The 25,656-nt window shown below is 44.9% G+C and overlaps 1 protein-coding gene across 1 annotated transcript in view; it reads left to right on the forward strand.

The window, feature by feature from the left end:
• The window catches only part of LOC115324432 (venom metalloproteinase antarease-like TtrivMP_A), a 78,596-nt gene extending 55,934 nt beyond the window's left edge, over window positions 1–22,662 (forward strand). The window contains exons 10-14 of the mRNA XM_029985032.2: window positions 5,785–5,949; window positions 19,284–19,428; window positions 20,118–20,216; window positions 20,577–20,681; window positions 22,561–22,662. Coding sequence (XP_029840892.2) covers window positions 5,785–5,949; window positions 19,284–19,428; window positions 20,118–20,216; window positions 20,577–20,681; window positions 22,561–22,662 — 616 coding nt within the window. The remainder of the gene's footprint in view (window positions 1–5,784; window positions 5,950–19,283; window positions 19,429–20,117; window positions 20,217–20,576; window positions 20,682–22,560) is intronic.
• Window positions 22,663–25,656: the final 2,994 nt, after the last annotated feature.

Genomic DNA, 25,656 nt, shown 5'->3' on the forward strand with positions numbered 1-25,656 from the left:
GTCTGCCTACGGAGAGTTTAGGGGCACCGCAAGAGTTAAACGACTTAATAAATATCGTTGCTCCGGATTCGCGAAATGTAGATTTGCACTGAATTCTGACGAGCACAAAATATGTTGAACCTTCGGTCATTCTGTGTGCCATCTAGGTATGTGTAATTCCGTTCCAGACTTCTGTCTGGAACGGAATTACACATACCTACGGAAAGCGTTATTTACGTAACGCTTTACAAGTAACTAGTTACTTTTCGCGAAGTAGCAGTTCCGTTACTTTTTGAAAGACGGCAAGAGTAGCATATTATTGTTACTTTTGAATGAAGTAAACAGTAAAGATACATAGTAACTTTATGGGGCGAATGCGTACAGCACAGGTTATGCAATTTGGTTTTGACCTATGAAAGGACGTTTTCCCTAAGAACCTCACTACTTTAAAACAGAGAAATTATTGCGTTAGCATCCAGCTTGTTCATTGAATTGACTAAACGCTCAAACAGTTTCTCCTTTTTACATCCATCCCCATTCAAAATAACACTCCAACCCTATTTTATGAAAACCTCTGACCCTTCAGACCCCTTCACCCACCGCACCCCTCTGCACTTCCAACACCCTCAGCATTTCATCGCTTTCAACTTTTCATGCCTTCTGATCCTTTCAGCAATTTACATGCACAAATGAATGTGAACCATATATCGAAAATTCAGCTGTTTAAACCGCGATTGATGGTATAATTTTGAAAATGGGTTTGCATGCATGTAGAAAATCACAAAGACAATAAGAGTTCACAAGTACACAAACCCAGGGTGCAGCTGTAAGCACAAGCGACCAGACTAAAAGAGGCAACCGAATTCTTCGCCGCAAAAATATATCTCTAGGTATTCACAATGCCTCTGGGCGAATTCATGAGATGCATGGTAGTTCAGCGCTTAAAACCGAACAAGTGCACCTCACCAAAGAAACTGTCAGTAACACGTTTAACGAAAACCACAAACGCGAAACGACTTCCTCCCACGCTAACGAAATCCTGACCAACATGATGCTGTTGTCGCTGGTTCCTTCCTGGTGGCGTCCACGCCGACATTTTTGCTTACTGTACAATCTTCTGAAGCCGGGCGGACCAATAGCCGCGAAAAGCGGGTTACTGAAAGACATTTTTTTCCGAACATTGAGCTGTTTCAGGAGGGGAAATGTCTGCGATGGGAAGCCGGCGCTGAGGGACCATTTCTTGCCATCGCCTGATACAAAGTGGCCGAGCGGAGTCTCTTACGTATATCTCCTAAGGGGTCACGTGACTGTTTTGAAAGGTCCCGTGCTTTCCCCGAAACTATATTCAAATGCCCAACAGGTTCCGAAGTACTATGACGGAAATCTCGTACATTTTAAGAACTCTTGACGGGTATATATGCATCTTAGAAAACTTCGATGGCCATGTCAAACCTTAGCATTCCTTAGAGGGTACATCAATACTTTTCAGAAATTCTAGTGGGCCCCACAAAAGAGTTTTCAATATGGATGCTTCGACGTACATGCATAATCGACGCTTCCAAACGTAGAAATACAAATCCCTTGTTTGTTCTTCTAAGGAACGCATTACAATACGTAGGAATTCAGTGTCTTTGAATAAGCGCTGTAAGGCGGCTACGGCTACAGAAAAATTACACATTCAAACGAAGGGTAAAGAAACGATTTTTTTAGATATAGAAACGCTGTTTTTTTTTTATTTCAGTGAGCAGTAAATATCTCAGTAACTTATTAGCGGGTAACGAGTAACGAGGCTACTTCTTGAGTAACGTGTATGTCTGCTGAGCTCCAGTAATGACGTAAATACTGTTTCAGAGTTGCAATGTACAAGCTGACGACAGAACGACCGAAGCAGCACGCATGAGCTTCCAAAGAAGCCGGGGAAGGGGGACCGCGAATGCGCGGCGCTGCCCGGATATGCGCTGTAGACTACCGACTTATGTCGTCGCGCACGTCCCGTCTTCTGCAAGAGCAACTGCCGTTTCTTCCAGAATACTCGGAGTAAACAAAAACGAGACTGTTGCGATAACCTTCATAGCAAGCGCAGCATATACAGTTGCGCTAAGCTCCATCGATTGTATTGTTGATGGCGGTCGGACTCTAATTAATATCAAATAAATATAGGGTGTCTTAAGTCGCCAGGTTCGATCTAAAACGGAACGTAAAAATCGGCGGTTGTCCGTTGCAATCTAAACGTTTTCTCAAAGGTGTATTTCGCAGATCGCTATTTTCATGTAAAATTACAAAGCCTACCTCCCTTTCTGTTAAAAATAGGACCAAGAAACTTGCCAGGGCCAATGGCGGGCGACGACGCAAACGAACATGTTGAGTGGCGGGGCGCGTTTGGCGCTTGTATTGATAGATGGCGCTACCTCCTCATCGGCACCGTTGGCGACCACCGTGGTTCATTAATATGAACATAATCTTTTTGTAATGTAGCATTGGTTAAAAAATAAATGCAGGAAATAAAAACAAATATTAAAGTTAAAAACAAAACGCGGTTGCATAACGACGGCGTTCTCGCTGCAGAAGGATTTCTTCTGTGTGTCGTCTGCTTTCTTTCCCTGGTCGGCTATACCTCCGTATGCTGCTCTCGACGCCGTCTATCATATCAATACGTACACACTAAACATTTTCACGCCCTTATTGGTGTAAATGGCATGGGTCACAACTCACCCCCTTATTGGTGTACAAAAACGCCCTAGAAAAATGGTGTTATTTCTCACACCCTCAAAAACCGGTGTAATCACTTACACCCTATACAGAAAGGAGTGATTCTGCTCTACACCTATTTATTAGGGTGTGATGGCAGCAGTACACCCTACCAAAAACGTGTACTGCAGCTAGAAGAGCATGGTGGGTAAACCCCGAGACTAGTGACAAAAAAATTGGGAAAACACAATACTGTCTCAAAATGTCTTGAGACGTGTTGTGTTGTCCCGATTTTTTGTCTTAGTCTTGGGTTTTTTTCACCATGATCCTTCACCAGCTCGCCTGCGCAGTAACTCTCACTTCATTCAGCTACAAGACGTTATACTAAATGTGTAACACAGCACTTCATCAAAAAGTATTTACGCAGAAATGATTGCTAACAAATTGAAACATGTGGAACACTTTATTTTTTGAATTCAGAAAAAACGTGCATGGACCTCATCTTCTTCTTTCGCGAATTCGCGAGAAACCCATGTCAAACCTCAAATGCTGGCATTTGTGACCTAGTGTTAAGTTTTTGTGACAAAGCTACAAAATTCTTCGAGGCTTAAAATAAATGCACTCAAACTTTAAATAAGGCTTTCCTTCGCCTAAACCTACTTTAAAGCTTTCTAGCTCTGCTGACGTAGGCAAAACTCGACAGGCTGGCAGAGACGGAACGACCGGGAGTTGATCGAGGCGTAAACAGCAGTTCATGCTTGTAAACAGTAAAATGGTCTATTGAGACGGAAGCAGGACTACTACCAGAAGCATGCTTGCAGAGTACTTACAAATAAAACACCGATCTCATGTAATCCGTGATACTTGCATAATCCGGTTCGGGCACCACAGAAAAATTCGCAAACACAACGTCCAGGATGAAGGCGGTTGCTCACATTCAACGGAACTCTCGCCGTCGCCGATGAGCAGCTCTCTGTCGTGATAGATGCACAATCCGACTAGGGCAGCACAAAACTACGCAAACACAATGTCGAGGATGAAGGCGGTCGATCACAATCAGCGGAAGTCTCACGAGCGCCGACGAGCAGTTAGTTCTTTGTTGAAACGCGTCCAACAAACACAGCACAATAATTCTATGGACTCCGACGAAATTCACAAATATTACCAAAAAATTAGTATGAACGTATTCCGGCCGTTCAAGACGAAAAACCACGGCTGCGACTGCAACGCACGAAAAACAGAAGAACACTGACGCCTGACGGAAGCTTTTTAGAAACCGGACCTACGTGGCCCCTACACTCACCGTAATTTGGAATACGGCAAAGACTTCGGCCCCAGTGAGCCCATCAGCGCGTCGGAGCGAGTCACGTGACATATTATAGTCCAAGCGTCCCTGTCCCACGGAGAACGGTCACGTGTTGCACACCAACCCTCTGATTTGCTAGAAGCGGCCTTCGCACTCGCTCACAGCCACACGAAGACACAAAAGAAGGTGTGGAGGCTTATCAGAAGACGAGGTCAAAGAGGGGTGGACAAAGCAGCTAATCTCCCTCTGCGGCTTTGTATAAGCCACCTGGGCTGCCCAAGGAGGGTCGCAAAATGGGAAACGTCAGGACTTGCTTCACGCAGTGGCGTGCGTGCTCTGATGCCGACCGCGAAATCACGAAATAAATAACACAAAACAAATTCGAACGCATGAAACAAGCGATGCAATTTCACCCGTACGAAAAAAGAAAAAAAAAAGGGAAAAAAAGCGTCGGGAGGCTAGATATTTTGGTGTCAACTAAGGATCGCGTACTATAGCCGGGGTGTCATAAATTCGGCACTTTCGATTGTCTTGCGGAATTGTTTCGTTAGAACTACACACAAAAATAAAATCTCAGTGAAGGTGCTATAAGTAGTGCGAGGGCCAGTCAGGTGAGTTTGTAATACACGAAATGAGGGCGCCACGGCCCATAGTTTGTTCAGTGGTTCAGCGCAGGAGGTCTTTCTCTGGTTAAAAGTAAGTAGATTCCGTTTTGCTTCATCTTGTTTTTCTTTTCTTTTTTAATGTCGGATTTTAGGCGGTTAAGAAATAGACATACCTCGCCGGCATAGGCCATTCATGCGGGAATCTTGAAGCTCAACCAAAAACGGCATCGCCTACGGTATGTCAGGATGGCGTCGCCGCGACCCATCCTTTTTTTTACAGATATTGGCTGGACCAAAATGGTAACGGCGCAATTTTTCATATTTGATCCTATATCGGCGCAATGCTGTGTGCTGTTTGGGTTGTATATTGACACGTCTTCGTTCATCTTTTGCGAGTGGAGATGTTTTGTTTTTAAGTCGAAGTTGAACTGATGAAACTGACGCACACGCGACACGTAATTTTCGGCTCCTCTCGGACGAAGAGTTCGATCGGAGTTGCAAAAACTATACTCCATCACTTCCTAACCATACGCGACTTCGTGTAGCGATTAATTATACTGGATGTTTATACCGCCGTACATCAGCAACAGTTTCAGCAAAGCAATAAGCATTAACGGATATGAAATCATGGGTGTATTAGACTGGCATCACCATAACGCCCCTTTCACACCGTGTTAATACAGGGCGTATAATTCGCCCATACACCCTTTTTACACGATTTCAGACGCCATCGCAATAAGCGAGGTCGTAAAAAGGGTGTGGAAGGGATGAAAAACATCAGCACACCCTTTTTACACCCACCGATATTCAAATATCGTGTAAATGAAGTGTAAGAAGGGTGTTTTTCCTAACTTACACCCTTTTTACACGATTATGGGTGTTATAATGTTTAGTGTGTACGTACAATGCGCCCAGCAAACCGATTTGGTCGTCTGCGTCAGAGAATGCCGTTGACCCTGGCATATATCTTGGTCCTATGTTTTACAAAAAAGGAGCTAGATTTGTAATTGTACACGAAGCAACTGATTTGTGAAATACAGCTTTGATGAAAAGATTAGATTGCACCGCGCAGGCGTCGATAGTTACGGTTTATTTTAGGTCAAGCTTGTGACTTGGGACACCCTATAAATCGACGTCTTTATTGAGTGATTAAATATGAACTAATTACCATCTCGTACAGAACCTGAACATTTAAAATATTTGCAGGCTTGGGGCTACTCATGACGGGGGTTACACTAATCTGGGACCAGATGGAAATCCACTTAACAATTGCAGCAAACATGATGGATACATCATGGCGCCTTATACTCTCGGAGGCAACAGAGGCCACTTCTCGAACTGCTCTATTCGACAGATTCGGGAATTCGTCAAGTAAGAAACATGCGCTACCTTTCATTTCACACCTTCGCCAGGCACCTCTACAGTGCGAGGTCTATAGACTAGTTAGCACCGACTATATTGTGTAAACAGCCTCTTCATTTATGCAGACCCTTAATCTTCTAATTTCGGAGAGATAATTTGCTGCGCTGTTGTCTTCCTTGCTGTTTGAAAAAGCATAAAAGTAAAGTAACTGCTCTTAAACCTTCTAGCACATAATACAAATATTGTCAGCTGAGCTGACCATATACCGAGTGTTTGTGAATATTGTTTTAAAACTACTTGCAAATAGAGCTCGTGGAAGAAAGGGACTTTTTACAGAAACAAACTGCCAGCCACGGTAGTTGACAGGGATGGCTCAGACACTCTAATCAGCAAAATATTTACCTGGAATTTACTAATTCCTTATTAAATAATGAAATTAAACACGTTTTTGTTTATTGTTTGCGAATGAACTTATAATATAGTCCTCACCGCGGGCCCCTTTTTGTGCTGCATTTGTGATATTTAAATTCCAGTCAACTCCTAGGATATTAAAAAAATTCCAACACTCACCACATTGTGTTACGGTGATTGACCTTGAATATACAAGTTGCTTTGCCCAAGAGAACGGGGAAACAAAAAATACGCTACAATTGCGCTGCTTGCCGAACCCTCATACTAATTTTCATAGAAACAGAATATTCCCCCCTTCAGAAATGAAGCCACACTAAAACATTTAAAAAAAATTGCACACCGTTGTAAGCATGTCTTTTTTGTAGAGTGGACAAACAAAGGGTGAATTCTGTTACATCTAAAAATGCGATGTTCTTATGTGAACTATTTTTATAACTTTTGCTTTAGTTGAGGCCACATACACATGGTACGACGAACGTGCTTTATTTCTGTCGAGAGAGAGTATAGCGAGAAACGCATAAACATGCCTAAACATGCAACCTTACGGTCCTAGGCATGAATAGTCAATCTGCCTTTAGAAATAAATTGTTAATGGATAAAAAAAACTCAAGAATTATCCTAATTACAAAGAACCTAATACTGGGCTAAGTCAAGTCAACACAAAGGCGAATAATTACTTTGTTCTTTATTGTTTTAGCATCGGGGTTATTCTTAATTATCAACAAGGCCGTGGGGCTGACAGTAATAATCCGGAGGTTGGAAAGTGGCGCGCTCCGTTAAAGCCATGTTGTACGCAAGAGTGGCTACTCGTCACGTAACCTCACAAAAGCCGTGACGTCACCAATAAGGTGGCAGTGACCAGAGCTGGTGGGTGCGAGTTTGTTTGGTGCGCAGCAGTCGTAATATGCAGCCGCTGGCCGACAATTTCGGACTTCTTCGTGCTGTCTGACGCAGGTATATCGCGAAGATCTGAAGGAATACTACTTTGGTGAAGATCGCTCTGGATATTAGCACTTCTGAGACAGAATCAGTCATATCACCATAGCGGTGCTCGGCCCAGCAAACCGATTTGGTCGTCTGCGTCAGAGAATGCCGTTGACCCTGGCATATATCTTGGTTTCCGGATATGTTCGTCAATCGATATAAATATTAGCATAAAAGCCTCGATTCTCCTTGCTTTTTTTGAACGTTAGAATTTCTGAGAATCGAAGCCAAAGGTATGGTTCGCGTGTAAGTCGTAGAGGGAGTTCTTTCAGCCGTAGGCCATCTAATTATCACAGCAAGTTTTAGCGAGGAGGCTCCTACGATCTTTATCATTTGTACTAAAACAGTTCCACAACATAAGTTTTAGCATGCAATTTTATAATTCTTCTAGTTTTCTTTGTAGTTTCAAATGCCTGATAATCAAAGCGAAATGCAGGTGTCGCACATAGGGACTAGGGGAAGTTGTTTTAGCCCTAGGTCTCCGAATTATCACAGCAACTTTTAACGAGTAAGCTCCTGTGATTTTAACATTTTGTACCAACCGACGGTTCTACAAATTGACAGTTCTCAAAATTTCTATACTAAGCGCTTACACTGCAGTAGCTCGCAATCGATCGCAGTATCCGTTTTTTTTTATTAAGTGAAAAGATCGTGCTCGGTGAAGTGACGTGTACGCAAACTCTTACAAAAGATTCGAACCAATCAGTCGTTCATAAAACAGTTCCATTTATCCCATTTGAACTGCGAACACAGTTAGCAAGTCTTCACGTTTTTAATTGGTAAGTTCAGAAATTACTGTACTTGAAGTCTCTTCAAAATTAGTATTAGCAGCCTCTCGACTTTGCCGATCGGTATCAACTGCTCACACCAACCTCCAGCTCACACTAACCTTCAGACCCCTTAAGATGATTGCTGATCCATCATTCCAGCACCTCAAATCTTTTAAAAAATGGAGCTTCGCTCCTTAGTGGTTCAGACCAGACTTGTACACGTTACTAAAAAATAGTAAGGAATTACATTTACAATTACTCAAGGCTAAATTGTACCCTTCCATGAAAGTAAGTGACCGTTACCCCAAAAAGTAATCCGTTACTTTAGTGGCGTTACTTTCAAGAATATGGTCTTCAATTAAGAATCAAAGGGAAGAGGGTTATTCAAGTTCTTATTGTTGCAACCTGTTCTATTTGCGCACAGGCGGCGGCAGATTATTGGGTATCGTTAATGGAGTCATCGGACCGACCGAATAAAATTCTCCATTCTCGAAATCACGAAGCAGTAGAAGTCATCATACATCTAGCCAAAACTACAATAAAAATTGATTTATGTCCATCTTACTATCCCGGCATATATTGCCAGACAATAGGAAAACATAGTTGTAACAGTAAGGTGATAATTAAAAGTAAATACGGTTTGCCTCGATATTCTTCTTCCTTTGGTTCTGAACAGGTGGAGCCTCGGTTGAGACGTTGGTGAATAAAAAGATTCCAGTAAATAAATATAAGCGATCGAAAAAAAGGGCACTCATAACAACAATTAATTAGAACGTCGGTTTAAAAAATGAAATGTTAACGCACGTTTGTCGTGTGTACCTTTCTTGGTACGTTCAAAAACGCACGGAGCACGAATCGACTGCAGCTTACTCCGGTGTTCTCCAGATAGACGCTGATGCCACGGGCAGCGAAGGGCAGAGTACTGAATAAGCCGCGCTATGGCCTTACTCTCGAGTTTCACTTTCTCCCCAAGCCCAGAATACCAAGTCTACGTCAGTCACTATTATGAATATTTGTAAAAATATCTGCTTCAGATAAGATGCGTCCTACTGGGGGAAAAACAGGAAGAAGAAAGGAAGAATATTACCATTTTCAAAGTACTCGCAAAAAGCTGACTCACAAAAAGGGTGTCTGAGATGCTGATAACCTTGCTAGAATTCACAAATAAAGTGGGCCAACTCTAGAAGTTGGACTACAAAAAACTAAGTAGCTTTTAAAACAGGGTAAAATAAGGTGAAAGACAGCGAAAATAAAAACATCCTGTTTTTGAGAAGACGATAACTGTGCAGGCAACGAACGACGATGCTTGTGGCAAGAGCACGTTCACATATTATCACATCTCTTTTAGTGGATCTTAGGGTATACGGAGCGTTGTCTGGTGTTGTTACATAATGAAAATGGTCGTAGTCATTATAAACAAGAAGGACTATGTTAATTATTGTCTGCGCACTTACCGTCTGGAGCTTCTCGAAGAGGTACACAATAACTTTGCGTCCTTCTCTCCCCGTTTTCGATCACGAAAAAGGACTAAAAAACGGATATAACTTGCCATCCCCCCCCTCTTTTTCCTTTTTTTGAGAAATGTTTATTTGTCTGTTTTTACATTGTTGTTAGGGTCTAAAAAAATATATTTAGGAGCTTGGTGTTGCAAACAAAGAAGGCATTGCGGAACTGAAGGGTGCCAAGCCTCCCTCTGCGCGTGACAGTGTCAATGCGCTCGACTTTACCAAAATAAAAACAACCCTTCCTTTAGAAAGGGGGGGAAGGGTTGGTCCTAAAAAAAAAGTAATGAATTACAAGGACTCCGGTACGTAAAAAATGTAATGGAATTAGTTTAAAATTGCTCTAGAAAATATGTAATTATTCCGTTACTAAATTACTGATAAATGTAAGGAATTACAAGTAATTTCGTTACTTGTAACGGATTACGTACAAGTCTGGTTCAGACAAAACACCACACATATTAACATTTCGTTAAATTGAATGCAACTGGGAAATACAAATTGAACTGCACATTTTTCACTCTCGTATGATCAATTGCAGCCATATTGTTTTTCATCAAGTGTTCATAGCATCAGAGTGTTGATTATTTAATTGTTCTAATTATCCGAACAAAATAACTCGTATTTATGTTCGCCTCTTGCCGATAGAAGCAGTTTTGAAGTAAAATGTTGAGTAAGACTTTCTGTTTCTTCAACATACTTTTATCATTTAAACGCATGCGGCCTATACTTTGTTTCATCATAACTTGGCAATAGGCAAACGCTAAAGCTCCCTCGAGCCGATTGGAAAGATGGAGTGCACTTATGCGACAACGTTCTGCAGACGTAGAGCACTCTAACGATATGTTGTCACGTGCTTCTCTCCAACGTGCCCATTGGCTCACTGCGACTGTAGCCTTCGCCGTTTGCCAAATTGTGACAAAACACAGTATAGTAGCTACTGCGCTAATTACCCGATGCCTTTATACTTTGGGTATGCAATCTGGGCATGGCTTTGACAAGAATGTCATGCTAGCAATCACTGTGAACTCGACTCAGCGTCTATTTGACTCGAGTGCTGCATTAGTGTTCGACGTGAACTGGGGTCGTTCACGTCCTTGACCCCGAAAAACAAGATAGTGACAGTCAATGTAGCTTGATGGGGTTTCGCAAGTGGCCTATCGTTATCTCGAGAGTGTTCTTGCACAACACCATGATGCAACGCTACTACCGGTTCGTAAATCTCACCGGAACATGCCGGAATTCATGTTGGAGGCATTTGTCGCTGTTATACTATGTTTTGTGTGCTTTGGGGCCGTGTACGCACTGTAGTTTGTCCGCTCACTCGAGGTCTAAAATGGTCAGTAGCGCCGTAATTAATTCCTCCAGGAGTAATCGTCGGCGGCAAAACGGTGCTATGGCCAGCAGTATTGGTTTTTCTGGCATTCCGGTAATCACTGGGGACCAGGACAAGGCGACGCTCGAGCAATCGGTTCGCCGGCGTCATGAGTGGCTACGACGGATACGCCGGCACAATCTCGACCAGGAGCGTAAATACTGAAGCAGAACGCGGCACATCAAGGTCAGCATTAAGGTCATCAAGGTCAGGGCTAACATCTCAGGTCTCGAGAGCAACAAAACAGCAGAGAAAGAAAGCAGAGAAAATTTTGGTTAGGCCTGTTCCTTATGCCGCGACAAGTTGAAGTTGCTGGAGCGCTTGTCAACTTAATCTTGTGAATGCACAATTCCGGTGTTTGTCTCCAAAGTAGAGAACATAACAAAGTACGGACCTAACAAGTGATGTTGTGCTGCTTCTTTGTGAATATTAGGCGTCGCCAGCTATATGGGTTCATCCAGACTGCCAATTGAGCCCCCCGATATCCGCGTATATGCCCGCCATTCAGACGCCACCAAATGTATGAACCCTCCACTCTAGATTATTATATCGACTCTATTACTTCGAAAAAAAAGCTTAGTAACTCAACTAAGGGTTTGTGTACTGCACTTCGTGTCATGTCAGGAACCTTTTTGGGATTGACTCGGAAAAGAAAATATACTAAAATGTGGTTATACAAAGACGGCTCTACGACTCTATTGCACTGCTGCTTCCCCAAAAAGACGCGGAATGCCTCCAACATGACGCCAGGAAACTGATAGAACACGAAAATGTTGGTTTCGATTATGAGTCTAACCGGAAGTGACGTCAGGTGCAAGAGGCCTTTATAAAATGTTCTGCCATATAACAGCGCCTATGTCCCAATTCATCGCATACTATTAAACTAGATGCTAAGAAGTGTGTTTGTTTTTATGACTAATGAGTTACAAACCTTTTTGGTTCGAAAAGTGCAACCTTTGTTTTAGGTAGCTGAGTCTGCTTTGTGCATGGAATGTCGGTGTGGTAAAATGTTATTATCTTGTGTGAATAGCTTTAAAGATTTTCTCCGCAATGCTTACGAGGGCCCTTGGAGATGATTAGATAAGAGTTAACACCAATGGAGTTTGTTCTGGGACGCATATGTTCAGTAGGACAACAGAAAAAGTGCAGCCCCATGCCACAAGTCTGGTAGTCTGGTTGGCACCATTTATTCATATTTGGGGGTCAGAAACAGAGGCGCCCCAAAAAGGAACATCGCATGCAGTAAACACGATTATTGGTGGTGTTCGCCCTGGAGGAGTAAAGGCTGGAGTGTGAGGATAATGGAAATTTTGTTAGCATATCGAATACTTTTATTTCCACCTGACTATATATTTTTCTTCTTAGCAAACAGTTTCATAGCAAGTTATTTCTGCGAGAGTTTCGTGCAGTCATAGTGACTGCGCTTCTTGTTGTCGGCTGGCGAGTTCGAATGAGCCCATGGTCTCGCTAGCAACCAACTGCCGTCTTGTGATCCGACGTCGTTAGCCGCCACTGACATCCGATGTGCTGATGCTGCATAGCTGGCTGAAATGCCAGACTAAAAGAAATAGCTCTCCTCAAAATACTTAATATTGTAACTCGCAAATTTGTCTAGTAATATTCTGCATCTGCAAGTTCAGGCGCGTGTTGCTTACGTAGCTGTGCCTTCTGCTGTACCGTTATCTTGATGGCAGGCAACGATGTTTGTTTACTATCCAAGCCACTTAACTTCCATTCTGCAAAAGACATTTCTACTACATGCCCGATAAATACCACTTGAGTAATTCTCGTGTGAGAAAGTCAATTCCAGCGATGCAAGGTGTCCAGTTTTTTAGCGAGACCAACTATTATATCTTTTTAAGCCACTCAGCTGCATTCTTTCTCAAAGCTGGGAATCTTGAACAATGTATCCATCGTGGAGTGGACACAGATGACAGATGTCGGCAAATCATCATTGACTTTGGACGATGACCGACACCAATGTCTACCGCCATTTCGGTCTCGTTCACCTGTTTTGTGGTCCTTGGTGTACACGCATGTGTCTTGCTTACCTCCCGTCGACGCGATATTCACGTTGAGGCGACGGGCACGTCGAGGGAATGGGGATCGAGAGTTTCGGGATAGTGTCGTCGCCAGTGACCGACGCCGCCGAAGATAGTCCTCATTCTACTGTTGTCGCTATCCGAGATGTGGTCGAAGGTTGTGCGGCGCGAACCGTCGCACGCCGATTCGTCGGTACTGGTAAGTCCGATAAATGTGTTCAACCCCAACCCAGTGGCAGCAGGGTCGCCATATGTCTGTCTTCCACAGTATACGTTGTTCAGAGCGGACATACACTAGTCCTTCCAGGCGTTCAGAATTGTGCGGCGCTGGTGTGTCCTTTCGAGCTTGCGTCAGCTACTAACGGGCAGCCGGTGGCGGTCGTCCGGTCATTGCGGCGTACGTCACGCTCGGCTCATCAGATGCCGCTTTGTCGCAGGAGGCTCCAGTTCAGATGCTCGTTGAACTTCTTCCCGAGCATACTTCGGGAATCGATATGTAAGCTAAGCAACAGGCGGCAGGCTGTGGTTGCCCGAGGTTCTTCTGAAAAAAATCATCGATGATGCTAAGGGTGTCTGTGTGACGACCCACGTAAGGTTTCGAACCACAAAGCTGCCGGGCTTCGTCGCGATCGTGAATAGACCAAAGGTCAGCGATTACCACAGCAAAAAACAAGAGGTTTATAAATTCCTGAAGAAACCCCACATAAAAGACACTCTGATGCAACGAAACATACAAGACACTCACAATATACTACAATCAAAACGGCGCTTAAAGTTCAAGGAAGCGTTCGTGCTAAAGTCCTCTGTCCAACTAACAGTTCGGTGCTGGTCGTCTGCTGAGGAGCTTGGCAAGTACTTGGAGATCTCGTCTCGGAGAAGGCGCGTCGTGTCCCTCCGCCGTTGGAAGTCAGCGTTTCCTTCCTTCTGTCCGTCGATGTCTCCTTTCTTGGCTGCCTCTAGGCCGTCCCGTCCGAGGAAGTATCTCCCCCCTCGTCTTCGCACCGTGCCGCACACCCAGCCCCTGGCCCCTCTAACTTCTTGGTCCCCTCTCTTCTCCTTTTGTTTCCACAGGGTAGTCCATTTGTTCCGCAGAAAAGGGGGGGGGGGGGGGGCGTCTGTTGCCCTTTCGCTCTTGAAAGACGCACACACACCCACACACCCGCGCTCACGCACCTGGCCGGATCTTGGGTTGGGCACGAGCGCCCCATTTCGAGGATTAACCCAAGCCGGGAACGTCACATCTGAGGGGTTAGAATTCAAGTTTAAGCTAGAGTACACGAGTGTGGACATGCCGGAGAGTCGTTAATAGTGACCAGCTCGGGCACTGTAGTGCACAATTTATGTTGGAAGCCTCGGTAACAAACCCTTAGACTGTTGTGAGAGGTGCGTACTAGCCGCCGACGATAATTCTCACGCCCTGCATTAGGATTTTTAACTTCCTATCCTCAGCAGTATGAGGGTCTGCGCGGGCGCTAAGGTGCAAAACATCCTCCACGAAGGCAGTGACGCTCTCGCTGGGGCACTGTGTCCTGAACCGAAGCAAATATTTGGTTATCATTCGTTGATCTTGGTTGACGAGGGCACGCTTCAGCTCGGTCATGCAAGCCTCTCACGACATCAAGGAGGATTCGATGTTCTTAAACAAGTGCCTGGCAGGTTGTTGCGTACCAAGCAACCAAGCTGCCGCCCACACAAACCGGGCAGCGCGAGCCATGCTCTCGAGCAAGGGCATGCGCGAGGCAGTGAGCCATTTGGAACTGATCTGGGCGCCATTCCGGTCCTGCCCGTTCTTTAGCAGTAAAGAACGTGATGAATATAACAATTGGCGACGAGCAAAGGGTGCGAACTCTACGACAATAAATCCAGGGAAGCATGGGGACTCACGGCTCCGTGGAGGAATTCTCCGGCAAGGGATGGTCGTCCTGGGCAGAGCGACTGGATTTCTACTTCCAAGCCAACGGTATCGCCGACGGCGGCAAGAAGCGCGCTATCTTGCTGACGCTATGTGGACCGAATACTTTCGAAATTGTCAAGGCATTCGTGGCACCGGGGACACCGGGCGACCACTCATTCGAAGAAATCGTCAGTCTGCTGCGTGGCAGCTACGATCCCCGCCCGTCGGAGCTGTTCAGTCGCTGCAAGTTTCAGCGCCGCCACCAACTGCCGAACGAAACAGTAGCCACCAACGTAACAGCGTTAAAAGCTCTCGCGGCAGATTGCAGCTTCGGCACGTCACAGGCCCAGCTTTCGGCCCAGCCTCCTAGGGTTCCAACGTCGGAATCCACAGGCGTGAGTGCGACTGCAACTCTTAGCGTTCTGCCCGACCTGACATCAACGATGTTGCCCATCGACGTAATGCTACGTGATCGTTTCGTCTGCGGACTGCAAGGCGACAATCTGCAACAGAGATTGTTTGCCGAACAAGACCTCACGTTCATCAAGGCATTCGATATAGCTGTGCGTGGGGAAAACGCGAAAGACTGAAATGAAAATCAAAGCTGACTTCAGCGAAGTCAACAAGACCGCGCGCGCACAAACAGCTCCACCAAAGCAGCGCAAACCCTGTTACCGCTGCCAAGAACTCCACAATCCCGAAACGTGCAAGTCACGCACCTCGAGGGGCAGGTTTTGCAAGAAAGTAGGTCACGTTGAAAAAGCCTGCTTCAAAAAGAAAAACACCAGCAGCTTATCGAAGGCAACTAGACGATTGCACGTTTCTGACTCCTCAGAAGAGCCACGCGATGTCGCGATTACGGAAGAGAGCATTTTGCATGACCTAAATGCAATGACAGGGGTGACGAAAGCACCCCGGAAATATATGGTATCGTTGAACGTACAAGGCGTGCCACTGCTATTCGAGGTGAATTCAGGGGCAGCCTATTCTATCATCAATGAAGACACGTATCGGGAATCATGGCCCCGTGACCTGCCACCGCTTTACCCCGCCAGCATTGCGCTGCGAACGTGGTCAGGAGAAGGGTTGCAGCCACTGGGGACAATTAACGTCAGCGTGCGCTTCAAGCAGCGCAGTGAAAAACTTCCTCTATTGATAATGAGCGGCCCAGGATGCAACCTCCTTGGTCCTAATTGGTTCGCCCCACTAGGCATTAGCCTCAGCGGCATTCACTAAGTACTTCACGAACAGAGCCTGGTAGTCATACTTGAACGTCACTCAGCAGTGTTTGATGGCAACCTAAATGGCTTCAAGGGACCAGCAGTCACACTAGAGTTGCCACGAAGGAGCACAACCTAAGTTCCTAAAATCACGAACGGTGCAATTCGCACTCCGGCCAGCCGTTGAAGCTGAACTACAACGTCTGACGGACCAGGAGCTGATTGAGCCCGCACAACATTTGGAATTGGGAACTCCGGTCGTCCTCGTGCGCAAAAAAGACGGTAGTATTCGACTCTGGCGATTAGCGCAGCACTGTGAACGCTGTAGCCCAAGCAGCATATTACCCGTTGCCGACTGTCACAGAGGTCTTGGCGAAACTACGCGGCGGAACAATTTTTTCATCAAGAGACCTGACACAAGCATATCAACAGCTCAAGGTCACTGACTCTACAGCCAAGTCTCTGACAATAAACACAGTCAAGGGGCTTTACCGTGTCAACCGACTGCCCTTCGTTGTTTCCGCGGCTCCAGCAATATTCCAAAGGTGCATGAACACGACTCTTGCGGGGATATCAGGTGTCACTGCATACCTGGATGATATCATCGTCGCTGAGTTCACACAGGAGGAGCACAATAATCGACTAGACATCGTTCTCTCAAAAATTGAAGATATTGGTCTTCGTGACCACAGAAAAAATTGTTTCTTTGGAGTCCCGGAAGTAACCTTCCTCGGTTTCAAGATCAACTCATGAGGCATCCATCCAACGGATCACATGTTGAAGGCGATTCGGGATCTGCCAGAACCGACTTCAGAGACGACGCTCCAGTCTTTTCTCGGGATGCTCGCCTTCTATGGCAGGTTTCTGGAAAACCGAGCAACAGTAGCGAAAGACCTGTATACCCTTCTAAAGAAGAACAGGCCGTGGAGCTGGGAGACTCCTCACAAGACAGCATTCAGAAAGCTCAAGAAACTCATCTTGCAGCGGACCACCTTGGTTCATTATGATGAGTCTAGACCTCTTCCACTCTCCTGTGATGCCTGACCGTACGGTGTTGGTGCCTTTTTGGCACAGGTTGATAGCGCAGGGCGAGAAGCTCCAATAGCGTTTGTTTCAAGGACTTTGGGAGACGCTGAGAGAAACTACTCGCAGCTGGATAAGGGGGGCCTTGCCGTTGTCTACGAAGCAATCTATTTTCATCAGTACATTGCCGGACGACATATAATCATCGACACGGATCATCAACGACTCCTCGGCATCCTGGGACCACAGAAGCCAGTACCTCAAGTGCTGTCTCCACGAATGATGCGATGGTGTGTCAAGCTGGCAGCCTACGACTGAGCTAGTGTATTGGCAGGGAAGGAGACACCAGAACGCCGACGCGTTAAGTCGCCTTCCCTTACATGACAGTGAGGACGAACCCTGTCCGCCCGGAGACGTGCTGATGATCGAGGCGCTGCCGGTCTCGCCGCTCACGGCGAAAAGAATCTCAAAAATGACACTCCAAGTGTCATTGCCCAATGCGGTCAAGAGGACTGACCGTAGGCAGCAATTTTCGGAGCTCCTCCAGGACGACCAAGCAGATAACCTCACGGATGTCCCGGGAACGACGTCTGGATGTTGTTGGTGATAGGAGGCGCGTGCTTAGAGGGCGCGCTCCGTGTTCGTTGCCTCCGTTTCAAGCGCTTCGACTGTTGCCGGCGGGTTGCGGACGAGGCCTCCGAAGATGTCGTCCCTCACCCCGGGCATGAGGACACGCAGCATCTTATCGTCGGTGTGATTGTGGGATGGCAGACACGCTCCGCCGCAGGGCGTCGTCAACGAAGCTGGTGACGCTTTCGTTGGTGCCTAGCGTCCTCGTACAATGGAGGTCCACGGATCTCTACCTTCGGTGCTGACTGGCAAACGTCCGTCGGAGCTCCCCTTTCAGCTAGGCACATGAGTTAATCGAGGTTTCATAATGCTCGAACAAGTGTCGCGTCGTGCCCTTGAAGGAAAAAAAGACGTTTTGTAGACGCTGTTCTGGAGTCTATTGGTTGTGCAGCGCCACCCATTCGTATTGCTGCAACCAATCTTCGACGTCTTTGTAGGTCTCGCCGTGGAAGGGTGTTGGCGTACGAGGAGCGACGGGCAGGTAAGCAACTGGGGAGACAGTGGCAAGAGTCTCTGTTTGCAGGCCCCGGGAGGCTATAGTTGGTTTCGTCGAGATCTTTCTCAAGAAGTCTGGTAGAAGTCCGAATTTTGAGGGTTGATCCTTGCTGCGGCGGCTTCCTCGGGTCTCGGTTGTTTCCACAGAAGGCCTTCTTGAGCCTGGGACTGGGCTTGCGCTGCGAGGCCTCGGAGGGATACGTTTAATGGGCTTCGGTACCCCGCACCTCCACCAGACATGTCACGAACGAAGGTGACGAGAGGACGAAGAGTGAACTGAAAATAAAGGTTTAATCGGCAAACTTGTGCCAAACAAAATAAAGAACGACCGTCAAGGCAGCAGAAAGCGGGCGGCGATTTGGCGGCGTAACAGCAAGCGAGAACGAGACTGACTCGAAAAGGTCGCAGTTAGCTGCTTATCTACTGTGCGTAACTATCTCGAAAGTTCGGTGAAGAAGGTTCAAGTGGTCGCGCTTGGGGTGAAAATCAACCGGCACTTTCGAGAACAAGAAAGCAGAATAAAAGTTACGTGCGGAGCAAGAATAAACGCGAATCTTCGAGAAGTCCATGACCGAGCGTTGAGCGTTGCTTTTTCGGCCTTGCGGGCGGCAGTATTGTTATCAATCACACATATATGTTTGTGTGTACATACATTAATTTGTATCAAAAGTATTGTCGACACCAATTATGCAAGACATTCTTTTTTTTAATATCTAATAAACTCTTCTACTAATTCTTATGCAAAACCTGTCTTGACCTACGAGTGAGTGGCAAAACTGCCATAATTCAATCACGAGACGGGTAAAATTGAAAGTAGAAGGACGTTGTATAATCTAAATTTTAGACCGCATGGACACCATCATGCCAAAATATATCCACATTTCGTCAATAACCAACCTGTTTGTTATAAAAATTACAGTTTTTTGATGATTTAAGGAAAAAAATGTAAAAAAATATATATATATTGTCTCTAAAAATGTGTTTCTACTTTTTTCAGCAATTTAGATGAAGACTGCAAGAAAGTGAATTCAAAGAACAAACCTTACGATGCACACACCAAAGTGCTCCCTGGGACCAATATGAGCTCAATTGATTATTGCAAACTCAAACATCCAAATTTTTGTAACATCACCGCAAAAGAGGTATGATTGACTATATTAGTCAACGACAAAAGGAGAACGGCACGACGTCTCTTTCAGACAACCGCTTTACAGCATGCGCTCGTTCAATCTCGCTGCGTTTTGACTAGCCGTGAACGCTTGAGGTACACTAAACTTCGAATTGTTATACAAGCTGGGAAGCTTGCGCTGAGGGCGGGACTACCAAAGCCCCTCCCTGCCGTCCTGATATTCTCCGAGGATTCGGAATAATAATTGCTGCAGTACCTGGATCTTACGCTTACATAACGGTTGTGTTTTGTGTCTTACCCTAGGACAGTATGGTAGAAAGTAACGCCGCAAGGGTAGCGGATCACTTTTTTTGTAACGGTCACTTACTTTTATGGAAATGTAATTGTAAATGTAATTAGTTACAATTTAGCCCTGAGTAATTTTTATTGTAATTCCTTGTTTTTTTTAGTAACACGTGCAAATCTGCTCTGAAGTAAGAATTACAAATTTAAAAGTTTATATTTATCATGTAGGTTATGGCCAAAATTAAGATTTTCTGCTCAAAACCAATACTATGTGAAACATCTAATCTCAGAAATTCCTAATGATAATATTGCAATCCTTTTTTGTACTAATCCAGGGAACTCAGTATCAAATGGAGAAATATCAAAACTTGAGTAGTGTGTGCATTAATTTGAAACATTCGTTCACCTTTCGCACAGGATCAAATGAACAAATGCATAATCGAATGCTGCCCTGGTGGTAGGGTTAGGTGCTCTTATTACAGAAAGTTACCGGAAAACCTCTGCAAAATTGGATGGGTAAGTGCCATTTACGTCGCAATCAGCATCAGTTTCATAGAACTGGAGGTAAAATTATTTCTGTTAAAGCTTGCGTCAGCTTTTATGCCACACGAATGCAACGAGTTTATTTATTGGAACACGGTAGTTTAACCCAAGAAAATGACAAGGTGTATCTGACTGAGCTGCCGCTTTTAAAGGTACTATCGGCTTGTGCTGAAACATATATATATATATATATATATGTATCTCACGGTCTTTTTATGGTTAGGCATCATTCCTTTGTAAATATGGAATTTCTATATAAAACATGGAAATTTAAAACTCGTTGTTGGCCTGCTTGATTTCGTAACTCAATTTTTACGATACTTTGGTTACCAGGACATGAACAAGGACCAAGGCTGCCCCTTCAAATGCTGCTATCGAGAGAAGTTCAAGTGTTTTACAGAAACCGCAATAGATGGAATGTCGTGCGGGAACGAAATGGTAAGTGCGGACGACGCTGCAAGCAACTCTCGTTCTATACAGCTTTAAGCCGAATGAGCCGTTTTCAAAGGTTTCGTGTAATTTGTGACACGCGATAGCTCAATGCCCCCTTACATTGCTTTTTCAATATAGTGTCCTCAGCCCAAGTGATTTTTTGTTATGGGGTCGATTAAGTCATGAAAAACGGTGGTTTAATGGATCGCGAATTTTTTACGTCAAATATGAATGGAACGTTGTTCTCTATTTCGCTAAGAATACGTGCTAGTTTATGCCATACCTGACATACTTTTGCTTTATTATTGTCACGCACGACCTAAGCAACGCAGGTGTGACTTCTTCTGTACAGGTTTCTTGCGTCGTGAATTGTTCTTGCGCGCGGAAATCGGCTAATGCTGCATTCTTATTAGTTCCGGAGCAAGGATATAATGATCGGCACACGCGCTGCGTTTGTTAAGCCGTCAGTGACTCATTCAGGAAAACAAGAAAGAAGGGTCCTCTTTTAGTATCGAATTTTGCTGCGCAAATCACGTCCCTGAACCCTTGATCTCACGTGCTTCTTTTCTCAGTATTACGTTGGCCCTTTTCCACTTAGTAAGTTTTATCATTACGTTTGATTCATAGTGTCGTTTTTGTGAACCTTTATTCGGTGTAGATGAATGATACGCATATGCTATACCTATGAAGATCAATAATTACATCTAAAGAGATAGTCACCTAAAGTAACAGTCTCTCGTGACGTCACGGTGTCATGAAACGTTGTGGGTTTGCGTGCTCTGATCTCGCGTAACGTCTCAGTAGCAAATTATTTCATAAGGTCGGTGATGAATGCACCTGACGTCATTGTATCACGGGACGTCATAAAGTCGCGTTACACCACAAGGTCATGGAGTTTACATGTCGCGGAAACAAACTTCATGAGGCCGGCTCTTTAAATGCTACAAATCAAGGAGGAAAATGTTTCATTAGTTATTTAGTGGAAGGTAAGTGTTTATCTTGGCTAAATTGAGCTAACTGACAAAATAAACAGAAGGCTATACCAAGTATTTTATTTGTCACTTCTCGTTTAAGTTTTGACACAATGATTTTCTTTTCGTATGCGTGCATGGGAGTGCACCAAAACAAACACCGGTGCACCAAAATGAATCACCAGAATGTTGGCTCAAATTATTGCGATGAGGACGGTTATTGATTCTAGGTCATTGAACGTAGTATAGAGTGCGGATCTCAGTGATTGCAGAAAATATATATGTGAAGACAAGGTGGTAGGGTCGAAAGTTCCGCTAGGTAACCTACATATTATTTATGTTACTATTTACAACTGATAATTAGCCACTTATTGCACTTACTAAAACAAAATATCAGTAATATTTAAAAACATACCTTATTTGCTCAGCGAGGGGAACATTTTCGCTGATGCACAAATATTTTTTTTCTCAATAAGCATATTATTTTTATTTCAACGAGTGATTTTACTCTTGCCACCCGAGAGTAGTTTAGCTGACTTTCTTTTGGGTTAACTTATCCTTATTGGACAATAAACGCAAATTCTATATGTGCACTTTGAAGCCCAAAATACGACTCAATGTATTCCAAATCAGAAACGAAACTGTGATATTTCGCCAACTTTAATTAAAAAGTGACATTTTGACTAGTTTTCACGGGTTGAAATAGACAACGCGCGAAAGCTACGAACAAAAACTAGAATAGAAATGTCCTTGTAGCAATTAGAAAACAATTATTTCAGTTTCAGTTTTCGCCTGCTTCACTTTTAGCACGAAGAACTCATCAAATGGAAAACAACTATACGAGACAGAAATAATTAGTACGCTTAAAATAGTTTACTCCAGTTGTCTAGTTTGATGCCATTTTCTCTCTGCAGATGTGTTTCAGGGGCAAGTGTATTCCGCGTTGTGACCCTTTCAAGAAAAAGGAAACGTCAAGCGCGCCTGCAACCGAAGAAATATCAATGAAGGCCCCATGAAAACAGCAGTCAGGGTGGTTTCCAGTGGCGTAACCACAGGAGGGGGGGGGGGGGGGGGATCCAGGGTCGAAACACTCCCGAAATTTGAACGTTTCTCTCTTTCCTCCTTTCCCCTTTCGGTTATCAGTTTGTGTGCGTGTGTGAGTCTGTATGTTTTGTTGTTTTATCACGGCAATAAAAACCATATGCGTTTGTATTTTTGTTCGACAATCCACTACGGCGAGGGGTCGGGCCCACAACATTCTAAAGCAAATCGAAGATGACAATACTGTCCATGGAATGCTCAAAAAACGCAAGTCCGGCTCCGGCTCCCGAAGAGCTTTCGCCAAACTCGGCCGTGTAACCGTAGCATTTCTTCAGGCTCGCAGGTCCGAATGGCTCAGCTCCCGACGTCACAAAAGCCGCAAAACGCTGACCTCGAAGGACGCTGGCCTCGCCTCAGAGAATGCAGGCGCCTCGACTTAAGTCCCCCTACCCTTTGAGTCTCAAGAACTTCACTACAATCTCAGGGCAGCAAACCCCACAATGAAAACAGGACTACGAAATGACAAACAGCTTAGCGATTTTTTTTTCGTCCCGTCTTTCCTTTTTTCTAGAGTTTACTAGAGTGCCTTCATGTGCGCTTCGCATAGAGTGATGCCAACTGCCTGTTTCTCTTTCCCACACCCTCTTCCACCGCCATTTTGTTTCTCTCATTGTTTCGCCGTGCGCCGGAAAATGGCCTTTGCGTCCATCGGTAATCCCATCCGAGGGGGAAAATGCTAATCCTCCCTCCGTGGGTTCCAAAACGCTGCTCCGAACTTCTGAGATAAGGTGCTTGTTTCCGGAAGGGTTATAAGCCCCACGGATTATCGCCGAGGAACAAAATGGCTGCTGGTTTGTCGGCGAGTGGTATTACAAAGGGTGGCATCACCCTAGCAAAGCGCACATGAAGGCTCCCTAGAGTTTACTATAGTCAGTTACAGGTTAAGAAGGTAGCGGCAAATGCCCCTCAAAGGGAATCAGATATCCCTCCGCCACCTCCGCATCCAATAGCGTTCCACGGTTTCCGTGACGTCGCGGCCAACGCGCGAGGTGGGTCTTGCCCTTCTGTACATATTTGCTTTATCTTTCGACTTTGACTTAGCATTGTGGAAGCCACGGGAGGGAGATTAGAGTTCTCCCCCACCGACGGAAACAAATACGACTTTCGGAGATTAGCTCCCCCCCCCCCCCCCCCCCCCCCCCCCCCCCCCCCCCCCCCCCCGATGGACACAAAGGCTGCTTTCAGGGGCTCGGTTCCCTCTACGATGAATACAAAGGTCGCTTTCTTAAAAAGTGGGATCGGAGACAAGTGGGAATCCATTGAAGCGGAACAAGGAGCGTTTCCAGGGAACTCTTCTTTCGACTGCGGAGAGATTTGAAACAGGCGCATCACACTTGTGGGAGGAGCTTCTCCTACCTTCTTGACTTGTAACCGACTATAGCCTGTACTCCTTTACTTTCAGTAATACACGAACCAAAATAAATATAAAAACATCCCCTTAATAAAAAAAACAGCGAGAGATAAAAGTGGCAGCATAAGTATTGTGGAAGCAACTTTGGAATGCTTATTGTCACTATGTTTCAAAACGCACCTAGTTGACTTTTTTAATTGCCGCAGTGGGTAATGTTTTGAATCTTCCGTTCAGCACGTTAGTCGTGAAAGTATTGAGTTCAATAGCCAAGCTGTCAGTTGACGTTTTTTTCAAGAATGATTGTTGACCTACAACTTCAACCGTGTCATCAAGGTCTCCAACAGAGTCGGCCAATTTACGTCTGACAGCATCGTTCTCCCCAGGCAGAGCGATGGTGTGGCCGATTACGTCGGTCTCTATCACGCAATCCTCGGTTTTGGGCAAATCACCAGCCTGTTCGGAGCATTCCTTTCGTTAAATAAACTGACTGGGGAAGCTCTGGTTTGGAGACAGATGTGGAAGAACCTCACCGCTTAGGGTGTCTCAGCGGTACAGGCAACTTGTTTTTGCACGGAGGCCTTGTATCCTGATCTAAACCGCCTGCTGCAAACCCTGTCCACAATGCCCGTTAGCACCGCTGAAGCGGAACTTTCGTTCTCGAGACTGCGAAGATTCAAATCGTACCTGAGAGCTTTAACGTCCCTGGAGTGCTTGTTAGGGGTTGCGCTTCTAAACAGTTACCGGAACCTCCAAGTCAGCCCCGAAAGTATCCTCTCCATTCTTTCTAGCGACCGACGGCGGCTTCCACTAAATGTTTAGACCACACAAATTATAGACACTTTTACTTTTCTCTGCCCCTTTCTCGTAAAACGACATCGACGAACGGAAAGAACCTAAAGCATGACCATAGCATGATAATTTCTGAAACATGTGATCCGCGCAGGAACAGTGAGGGTGACGCTTCACTTGCTCAATGCCCCACTTCACCTTGGAGTGTTTATTTTTACTCGTATTCTAAACTTCGTTGCTCTCTTGCACTCATCCGTAGTTTTGTAGCGACTGGATACCCGAGTGTTCTGCGGAGAAATGTATGTTCCAGATGATTTTGTGAGCCTCTCTGGACTTTTTTTTTATGAAAGCCCAATATTACTTTTTATGGTTGCGTTTTTCCGTTCTTCACCAACAAAGTATCCCGCTTTAAAGATTAAACAAAAGAGAAGTGGGAAAAAAAGGTTGAATTTTTGTCTTCGAAGAAACAGAAAAAGAAATGAACTAAAATTGAGTTTGTGAAATTTATTTTATTCTCGCTTGTTTTTCTTTTTTTAGCCTTTTGAACGGTTTCAGAAAAAAAAAATCCTGAAAACATTTACTTGCTAAGACTGGTGCTTTCTTTACAATTCGACCAAACTTGAAGGAAATTTTTATAGTAGTATGTGGTGGTCGTATCACTCCGATGAACAAATTGGTCTGTTAGAATATCTGGAGTGAAACAGTTTACCACAAAAAAATCCGATTTAACAGAATGTAAAGAGTGTCAAAAACTCAATTTAATTGTTTT

Source organism: Ixodes scapularis, unplaced genomic scaffold (genome assembly GCF_016920785.2).
Source record: "Ixodes scapularis isolate PalLabHiFi unplaced genomic scaffold, ASM1692078v2 PGA_scaffold4__175_contigs__length_147842914, whole genome shotgun sequence".
Lineage (NCBI taxonomy): Eukaryota > Metazoa > Arthropoda > Arachnida > Ixodida > Ixodidae > Ixodes > Ixodes scapularis.